This window comes from Clinocottus analis, unplaced genomic scaffold (genome assembly GCF_023055335.1).
Source record: "Clinocottus analis isolate CAN_PGR_092001 unplaced genomic scaffold, fCliAna1.0.p SCAF_22, whole genome shotgun sequence".
Classification (NCBI taxonomy): Eukaryota; Metazoa; Chordata; class Actinopteri; order Perciformes; family Cottidae; genus Clinocottus; species Clinocottus analis.
The window spans coordinates 789,750-800,000 of NW_027175954.1; the positions used below are offsets into that span (position 1 = coordinate 789,750).

The following is a 10,251-nucleotide window of genomic DNA, read 5'->3' on the forward strand; positions in this document are numbered from 1 at the left end:
ACCTTTTTTTTTGCCCCCAACAACTTTGACAAGTCAGCTAATTATTCCAGCTCTTTAAGAAAAGCACATAAACTATTTTCTCAGACCCATAAAACAGCGTTATTCAAACTTTCCCTCCATCATTGAGGTGAAAAAGACGTGAAGAGACCTGAGAAAACACCAATCCATCAACTTCATTGATCATATTTATTTTATGACATCAGCAGATTAAAATACATGTTTATTATGTACACATATGTAACAGGGGTGTTAGATAAAGTGCCAAATTATTATTATTATTTTTTTACAAAAACAAAAAGAAAGCAAGAAAGTTGTATTATTAAAGTGGAAGACCGTCACACCCGCGTACCCGGGTCCCCACAGTGCATTGCTCAACGGACGAGTTGCCTCGTGCGTGTGTGTGTGTGTGTGTGTGTGTGTGTGTGTGTGTGTGTGTGTGTGTGTGTGTGTGGAGGAAAAAGGCGGATTTACTCAGTGCTGGTTCAGTTTGGCACGATTCAACGCAGGGAATCAAACTCGCGGTCTGGCAGCGGTGAAACTGTCGTGATGGGATGAACACCGGGTGTTTTTTCTTTATTTATTTTAAAACTTGAACAGACATCGACACAAACGTTTCCACTTTTGACGGAGCGGCCCAGGTATGTTTTTTTTTTTGCTTGAAGGTCACGTACTGATGTGAGGAGGTCAAACTGATCCCAGACCCACAGCCCCGCATCCTGTTCAAGGGTGTAAAGTTTTGTGTAGTAAATATAAGACAACAGACAATTTTTCCCATTTTTTTCCCCTCTCTCTTTTCTCACAAACACAGGAAGTTGACATTGTGTTAACAGTTGTTGGTCGTTGTGTTCCTAATAAACAAGACGGCGAAAGAGAAAATGGCGGAGTGAGTAGTAAGTCCACGCGGTCGCACTTCAAATCGTATTGCGCTTCAGTTTTTTTTTGTGTTTCAGATTTTTCAGGAGCTACAAAAAAGGTCGATAAAACGGGTTCCCCCTCCACTTTTATTATCCTGCGTTTTATTTCCTTTTACGGCAGTGATGGATGTACAGATACTCGGTGGTGGAGACGCAGGAGTCCTTCCGTGGCTCCCGGTCGATGGAGGCGCTCGCTCCGGTGCTGCATGTCCGTCTGTGAGCTGGGAAGTCGGTTCAGGCCGTCGGCTGAGCTCCTCTCGAGCTCCTCGTCCTCCATGACGGTTTTATTCCCGACTTTTATAGCCGTCCAGGCTTCGTTCACGTCTTTTTTTTTTAACCTCAAAAGTCTCGTTAAACTGTATCCACTGACCCGGTTCAGGTATCTCTTCACACCCAACTAACATCCCTCTTCATCTCCTTCCTCGTCTCCAGCGTCCTCCTCTTCTGCGTCTTCCAGCTCTCCTCTCTCCTCTTCGATATCTTCTGTTTCTCCGACTTCCTCCCCCTCAGCTTTCTCCTCCATTTCTGCTTCCTCCTCTGTCTCACCCTCCTCTTCTTCTACATTTTCCTCAGTCTTTGCTGCCTCTTCTTCTTCCACCCCTCCATCCTCTTCTTCTCCCACTTCTGCCTCCTCATTTTCAATTTCCTCTTCCCCTGCATCTTCTCCTTCTCCCTCTAATTCCCCTTCTCCCTTTTCCAAAGCTTCCTCCCCATCACCTTCCTCACCTTCCTTCGCCTCCTCATTTTCCGCACCATCCTTGCTCTCGACTTCCTCTTCCTCTTGATCTTCTTCCTGGTGTTGCTCATTCTCTTCCTCCTCTTCTTTCGTCTCCTCGTCCTCCGCTGCGTCGTTCACTTCATCCGTCTTTCCTTCATGGTCTTCTTCTACTTGGTCCTCTCCACATACTTCCTCCTCCTCTGCGTTATCCTTCTCCTCTTCTTCTTCGCCTTCTCTTTCTCCAGTCTCCTCCTCACCTTCTTCTTCTTCACCCTCTCTTTCTCTAGTCTCCTCCTCACCTTCTTCTTCTTCACCCTCTCTTTCTCCAGTCTCCTCCTCCTTCTCCTCACCTTCTTCTTCTTCACCCTCTCTTACTCCAGTCTCCTCCTCACCTTCTTCTTCTTCACCCTCTCTTACTCCAGTCTCCTCCTCACCTTCTTCTTCTTCACCCTCTCTTACTCCAGTCTCCTCCTCACCTTCTTCTTCTTCACCCTCTCTTACTCCAGTCTCCTCCTCACCTTCTTCTTCTTCACCCTCTCTTTCTCCAGTCTCCTCCTCCTTCTCCTCACCTTCTTCTTCTTCACCCTCTCTTTCTCCAGTCTCCTCCTCCTTCACCTCACCTTCTTCTTCTTCACCCTCTCTTTCTCCAGTCTCCTCCTCCTTCACCTCACCTTCTTCTTCTTCGCCTCCTCTTTCTTCAGTCTCCTTCTCCTCACCGTCTTCTTCTTCTTCTTCGCCCTCTCTTTCTCCAGTCACCTCCTCCTCCTCCTCTTCGTCGTCATCCCGGACCCCGTTGTGTTCGCCGTTGTGATCCTCCTCGTCTTCCTCCTCGGTCTCCACGTCGTCCAGCGTCCGGTCCGCGGCGCCGCCGTCGTCCTCGTCGTCTTCGTCGCCGCTGCTCCTCCTCCTCCTCCGGCCGTTGCTCCTCAGGTGCGCGTGGTTGTGGTTGTTGTGCTCCAGGTCCTCCAGGGTGAGCTCGAACTGGAAGCGGTCGTGCTGCAGGTGTCGGTCCGGCGGGGGCGAGGGCGACTGCGGCATGGTGCTCAGGTACCACTCCCGGTTCTCCTCCAGCGTGTCCAGCAGCTCCTGGGCGTCCGGGTGCACCAGGTCGGCCCACGTCTCCCACAGCGGGTGCACGATGTAGTCGATGAAACCCACCTGGAAGAGGAAAAGAGAAGAGGGGAATCAAACCTGAGACCACGAGAACGCAGTGATGAGACATTCAGGGGAATGTGTACGGGTTTGTTTTGTGGAGAAAACCTTTGTGCGGGAGATATGAAGCTACAGCCCCGAGGCCAGTTAGCTTAGCGTAAACGGCGAGAGACACTCTTGCAACTGCAACTGCGGCTGGCCGCGCGGTTGCATCGACGGACTCGTTTTGGTTCACGGTTCCCGCCTTTTCCATACGCCAGAGTCGAGCTGCACGCCGTCATTCACCGATATCTCCCTCCAGGAATTCACCTCCATCTGCGTGTCCTGATACTCCGTCAGACGGGTTATATAAAGGCTCATATTTGCAGGATCTCTTCAGCCAAAAGTTCCTCAACGGGATCCATTGCTCGTGTTTCTGCTACGGCTTTTAAAAACAGCGATATTATGCTACGAAACCGTGAAATGTGAGACTCAGAAAGCACGTGGTTAGCAGACCCATCACAGTCTTGCGGGCTGCGAACGACTCGCGTAGCTTTTGTCGGATAGTCCGAAATTTTGGGCGACGCACACAAGATGGCTGACGGGACAACGCAAGGGGCCTTTGCGGGTCTTGCGTGCTTACAACCCGAGTTTAAAGGACCCTTCACTATTGAAAAACAGAGGAACAGCCAGCGTCCGAATGTCACAAAATCTGCCTCCAAGCACATCTAGAAACTCATGAGCTAACGCATCACATCTTAGTTCAATGCGTCCAAGAGAAAAATGACAACCTGTGGTCTTGAAGGGAAATTGTAGTTTCTATTTCAGATATTGTTGATTACGTTGTGATTCGATTACGTTGTTTATAACATCTATTGCACGTCTGCAAACGTCCCTCCTCTGTTGCTCTCGCTGAGGTTTTCTTTTATCGACGGTCCGGTGTCGCAGGATCTCGTCCCTCCGAGGCAAACTTGTGATTTGCGATAATGAGGTTTGTACAAATACAATTGAATTGAACAAATTTGAAGTGACTCGCCTGTAACCTTTATTTCCAAACGTTTATGCTAACCGGCTGCCGGCTGCAGGCGGCTATCACAACGGTATCAATCTTCTCATTTAGCTCTCGGCAAGAAAGATATTCCTTTTTTGAAGTATGAAGAAATCCAACTGGGACAGTTGTTTTTTTTTAACTGAGTCCAGAATCAGTAACCAAGAAGCTTGACAGAGAAAAAAAAAAAGGCATTTGTTTGACCTCGCGGACATCAAAAGAGGCGAATGAGTGAAGCGGCTGCCAGCTGGATGTTGACAGCAGTGCGTTTGTCACACATGCGTCCAAAACACAACAAAAGATGTAATGACTGCCAGAATGGATCTGAAGTTATTCCAGGCTGCGCCACTGTGCCAGATTCATGAAAAGAATACGTTTCTGGACTTGATCTCCTCTTCCTCCTCTTCCTCCTCCTCTTCTTCCTCCTTCTGCCACAACGTAAAACCACAATCTCTGAATTCATTGTAATTATTTCGGTGATTCTTTTGAATTTTTCTTTTCTAGAGCCGTCGTCACGTGAATTCATTCAGTCTCAGCTGTTCTATGTACTTTAATATTATACTTTTACTTCAATATTACATGCTATACTTTGATTTGCGACATAGCTTTTCATGATATACTATCATGAATATATACTATTACTTTTCTGAAATCATATACTATGATTTATTCAATGACTTTTACATGGCATTAATATACCATGACATATTTTACCTTTACTTTTTTACAGCTTTTACACAACATATACTATATTATGACGTGTTTAATCACATTCATTATGACTTCAATATAACATAGTATATTATCACTTTTTGGAGAAACAATGCTTTTAATTTTTCATGACTTTTATGACTTTTTATGATGTATTTTACCATAACCTTTTCCCTATTATCACTTACAAAGACTTTTTATGGCATAAAATACTATAATATTATGTTTTTATTACGTACCATACTATAAATTTTTTAGATGCTCAACATGTTTATATGGATTTCACTAAAATGGTCATTTTTGGAGATGCAAAAATGCAAAAAATGCAAAAATGCAACAACAAAAAAAGCCACAAAAAGCAAAACATTTTGGAGCTGTTCAACAAGCAGCTCCAGGTGTCTCCATGAATGTCGGCGAGGACCTGCACGTCACCGCTGTTCCTCTTCCTGTGTGGCCTCATTGTGTCCTCATGAACTTTCCCTCCGCGCCGCCACCGAGTGAAACTTGAGCGTTACCTGACTCTTCTCCACGGAGGCGGTGTGCTTGTCGCACATGGCGCTGATCTCCATCCCTCGCTCTCGCTCCTTGTCGCCCTGTCGGAAGAACTCCTCCATGATCCTCTCCGTCCACTGCCTGTACAGCGGCAACGCCTTGGTGGGGTTGCTCAGGTCTGCACAGTGCACCATGTTCCTCAGCACCTAAACACACACACACACACACACACACACACACCGTGCAGTGTCTATATAACAATGTCTTCACACAGTAGATTCCTGCAGGGCGTGGCCGTGGTCTGCAAAGAGCGCTGTAGTTACCTGTATCCGCTCTGTGTAGTGGTCCAGCAGCAGCACCCCGGAGCTGGTCACCTTCTTGGTCTCCACCATGGTCTTCAGGTCAGCCAGCAGGGTCATGTGTTTGGACATGTCCGTGGCCAACACCTGCAGACACAGTGAGGCAACACTAGAAAAGATCCAAAATAATCTCAAATGAAACCAAAGCCCAGGATATGTGACGAGAGATTGGGTGTGACTTCACATTAACGGGGTGTGACTTTACATTAAAGAGGTGTGACTTTACATTAACGGGGTGTGACTTTACATTAAAGAGGTGTAACTTTACATTGAAGGGGTGTGACTTTATATTAAAGAGGTGTGACTTTACATTAAAGAGGTGTGACTTTATATTAAAGAGGTGTGACTTCATATTAAAGAGGTGTGACTTTACATTAAAGAGGTGTGACTTCACATTAAAGAGGTGTGACTTCATATTAAAGAGGTGTGACTTTACATTAAAGAGGTGTAACTTCACATTAAAGAGGTGTGACTTCATATTAAAGAGGTGTGACTTTACATTAAAGAGGTGTGACTTTATATTAAAGAGGTGTGACTTTAGATTAAAGAGGTGTGACTTTACATTAAAGAAGTGTGACTTTACATTAAAGGGGTGTGACTTTACGTTAAAGAGGTGTGACTTTGTGATAACTTGGTGTGACTCTACATTAAAAGGGTGTGGCTTCATGTACAAGGGTGTGACTTTACATTAAAAGGGTGTGGCTTCACATTTTTAGGGATGAGGATGGTAAATTAAAACAGGGGTCTTAAGCTCAATCACCGGTGTGTGACATCATTCAGCGATCGACAGTGGCCTAACAGACATGTATTTCAATGAAATAATATCCAAGGTTATGACTTTATTTAGAAAACTGACTTCTTTTACTTTTTTTTTAAAGAGTTTTCGCTCAAGTTAGACCGAAACATCGATATACAGGTCAAAAAAAGAAAAAAAAATCTGAACCAAACTAAATGAAATACCATCAAAAATAAATGAAATTCGCAAAAGAGGCTTAGAAACACTGAGACAAATAAATAAGACACAACTCAAAGCATCAAATGAAGCTAAAAGAAAAGCAAATGAGCGACCAAAACTCAACAAGCGAAGCGCACGGAGAACTTATTCGTGGTAGCGAGTGTGCTCACCATGTCGATGACGAGCTTGCGGAGGCTCTGCCGTTGTCGCTTGGTGAGGTTCTGGAAGATGTCGCAGTGATCCTGGTGCAGCAGCTTGAAGCCCACGGCCAGGTGGTGGTTCTCCAGAACCGACTCATCGTTGTACATGAGGGCCAGCTCGGAGTCTGGGAGACGGGGAAGAGAGGGAGAGGTTACACCGTGCGTGTGTGTGTGCGTGTGTGTCTGTGTGTGTGTGTGTGTCTGTGTGTGTGTGCACTCACTAGTGTTGATGAGGAACTGATTGGAAACTCCGGGGTGGTCCACATCGTGGATCGCTGCAGCGAACAGAGCAGCGAGGATCTCGAGGTCGGTGAAGACGGCCTGAAGGGGACAAGAAGAGAGAGACACCTACATTCAAGATGGAGAATGGCCGAGGGGATGGGGGGAGGGAGTTACAAAGGGTGTGTGTGTGTGTGTGTGTGTGTGTGACCATACATCCAGAGCAGGTGTGGCCAGCAGGACGTGCATGGACTGGGTGACGTCCGCAGCATGGAGGCTGTTGTGGTACGCTACATTTCCGTGATAATGGTCCTCCAGCGTCATCACGTAGGTGACGAAGGTGTCGACCGGGATGCGGAACGTCTTCAACAGCTCTCGCTCCTGATGAGGGGGAGGACACGGAGCCACAGGATCACACACACACACACACATGTACAAACACACACACACACACAGGCATGTTGTGTACCTGGAAGATGGTGTACAGGACGCAGCTTAGAGGCCTGGTGTTGGAGAATTCTGCTACTCTGAATATGTTGAAACTCCATTTGTCCAGATCCTCCAGCTCCTGGTCCAACAGAGCACAGAGACGGCGTTAGAAATGTCCTCTCTCTCTTTTCTAAAGATAAAACCTTCGTGTTTTATTTCCAGGAGGAAGTACCCTTTAATATTTATGGATTCCGGCTTGTATGCGGGGAAAAGGATGATAATAATAACTTTATTTATATAGCACTTAAACAGGGTTTACAAAGTGCAAAGCATGCACACCACCCAAATGGCAGCAAACAAAAAAAGACCATACCATAAGAGCATTGAACACAACTGAACCAAACAAATAGCCAATAAAAGAACAGTAGAAAACATACAAGTGTTTATATACTGGATTTTGTTTTTCTTACTAAAAAAAAAAAGAGCAGCAGCCGTGAAGCGTTTAAAGAAAAAGAGCAGGAGACAAACTCCCTCCGTACTACTGGAAGGGTCAACTAAGCCAACACGGATTGATTCGTGAGGCTTGTTTTTGAAGCGAGTCAGAGGAAGAGAGAGAGAGAGAGTGAAAAGACAAGACAGCGAGACCTTGGCGAGCTCATCCTCGTGGTCCGTGTTGACGCCGAAGCGAGGCATGGACGAGCTGGAGAGGCTGGAGCTGTGAGACAGTTTCCGCACGCCGCTGATGTGACTCATGGATTTTTCTTTCAGGGTCGGAGACGGGATTTCCACCTCGTTCTGCTTGTCTACAGGTCGCGCAAACACACACACACACACACACACACACACAGAAACAGTTTTTGTTTTGGCAGAAGCCATGAACAGGACGCGGACCAGAAAAAAAGAAGAAAAAAAAGCCCACTCACCCATGAAGGTGCTGGAGATGTATTCAGACACCTGGTTACCGGAGCGGCTCATCTCCGACAGGTGGGACAGCTCTCTGTTCAGCATCCTCTTGAACTGTGGCAGAACGAGAGCAGGGCAGAGGGGTATGAGGGGTATGAGGCCGGGAAGCGCCGCTTCTCTGGGTGCTGGGCATCGCCGAGAGCGGCTATCCAAACACGCGGCTCCTTTCGGATGCGGACGTGGCAATTAAAGTGCCGAGTTTTGAGGTTGCAGAAACGTTTCGCTAATTTCACGAGCGTTAGTTTATTGCTGCGCTGCAGTTGCGGCATGGAGACCGGCACCAGCACACGGCAGACACACGATACAAAATCTGATCATGAAAGATTAGCCAATCATTAGAAAACATGTTGGGTAGATTTTCTCATTCGAACGTTGTGACATAAGATAGAAAAACGAAAGAAAAACATGCTAGGTTTTTCTGTTTCCGACATTTATTGCACGTCTTTACGTATTCATTAGCGTGCTGATATGTTGCTCGGGCCTCTGGGCGTCAGCGGGCGTTTCTCTCACCTTGGTGGAGGCCATTTCGCTGACGGAGCGATGTGTCTGGATGGTCTCCAGCTGGTCCAAGCACCAGTCCAGCTCTTCCAGCGTGTCCAGGGCGAGCTGCTGGTACTGCTGGTCCGAGAGCGCCGCCCTGGGACTGAGGCACACTCCCCCCAGAGGAGACCTCCTGAGGGACACAGCGCTTTAGTTTGACCTTCAGACACAGTTGTTCTCTCTCTAGCTCTCTTCATATTCGGAAAAACTACGGGGAAATTATAACCTGTATCTGGATAACATAAGGCAGGGTTTGGGTTTGTTACTGTAGACAATGAGACATGATACGCAGGCTTATGAAGACACGTAGCTGTTCTTCATGTTATATTAATGCAGTGGTTCTCAAACTTTTTCTGTCATGCCCCACTTTGAAGGAAGCAAAATGGTCCAACTTTTTGAGACTCCTCCATCCGTGCTTTTTTAATTAATAGATTAAAGAAAATGTAAATCCCTTCCAAGTAAACCAGATTGCTCCATCTGACAAAAACTAACAACATGTACAACCACTTTGTTAAAACAATGCAAATAAAGTTATATATGTGCAAAAAATAACTCATATTTGGCAAAAACATTACCAAGGAAGTTGATTGGGTCCCTGTTTTCTCCCCATAGTTTCATGTTGAAGTGTCCTTGAGCAAGGCACTGAAGCCCCAGAGCTTCACAGCAGCACAAAGCTCCTTCACTACTAAGGATGAAGGTTAAATGCAGAGAATTATTCCCCCATTGTGGGATTAATAAAGGATTCTTTAAGAATCTGCATCCCCCCGCGCCCCACCTGTAATACCTCCGCGCCCCACTAGAGGGTCGCGCCCCACAGTTTGAGAACCCCTGTATTAATGCTTTATATACTGTCATAAAGATTCTTTAAGAATCTGCATCCCCCCGCGCCCCACCTGTAATACCTCCGCGCCCCACTAGAGGGTTGCGCCCCACAGTTTGAGAACCCCTGTATTAATGCTTTATATACTGTCATAAAGATTCTTTAAGAATCTGCATCCCCCCGCGCCCCACCTGTAATACCTCCGCGCCCCACTAGAGGGTCGCGCCCCACAGCTTGAGAACCCCTGTATTAATGCTTTATATACTGTCATAAAGATTCTTTAAGAATCTGCATCCCCCCGCGCCCCACCTGTAATACCTCCGCGCCCCACTAGAGGGTCGCGCCCCACAGTTTGAGAACCCCTGTATTAATGCTTTATATACTGTCATAAAGATTCTTTAAGAATCTGCATCCCCCCGCGCCCCACCTGTAATACCTCCGCGCCCCACTAGAGGGTCGCGCCCCACAGCTTGAGAACCCCTGTATTAATGCTTTATATACTGTCATAAAGATTCTTTAAGAATCTGCATCCCCCCGCGCCCCACCTGTAATACCTCCGCGCCCCACTAGAGGGTCGCGCCCCACAGTTTGAGAACCCCTGTATTAATGCTTTATATACTGTCATAAAGATTCTTTAAGAATCTGCATCCCCCCGCGCCCCACCTGTAATACCTCCGCGCCCCACTAGAGGGTCGCGCCCCACAGTTTGAGAACCCCTGTATTAATGCTTTATATACTGTCATAAAGATTCT

The 10,251-nt window shown here is 46.7% G+C and overlaps 1 protein-coding gene across 1 annotated transcript in view; it reads right to left on the reverse strand.

Moving 5' to 3' along the window:
- Positions 1-172: 172 nt before the first annotated feature.
- Positions 173-10,251, reverse strand: part of LOC137792874 (3',5'-cyclic-AMP phosphodiesterase 4B-like) — a 16,354-nt gene continuing 6,275 nt past the window's right edge. The window contains exons 8-17 of the mRNA XM_068588662.1: positions 8,650-8,812; positions 8,100-8,193; positions 7,822-7,979; positions 7,217-7,315; positions 6,964-7,128; positions 6,750-6,849; positions 6,499-6,653; positions 5,338-5,460; positions 5,038-5,220; positions 173-2,790 (exon numbers count right to left, since the gene is read on the reverse strand). Of these exons, the coding sequence (XP_068444763.1) occupies positions 1,312-2,790; positions 5,038-5,220; positions 5,338-5,460; positions 6,499-6,653; positions 6,750-6,849; positions 6,964-7,128; positions 7,217-7,315; positions 7,822-7,979; positions 8,100-8,193; positions 8,650-8,812 (2,719 nt within the window). The 3' untranslated portion in view covers positions 173-1,311. The remainder of the gene's footprint in view (positions 2,791-5,037; positions 5,221-5,337; positions 5,461-6,498; positions 6,654-6,749; positions 6,850-6,963; positions 7,129-7,216; positions 7,316-7,821; positions 7,980-8,099; positions 8,194-8,649; positions 8,813-10,251) is intronic.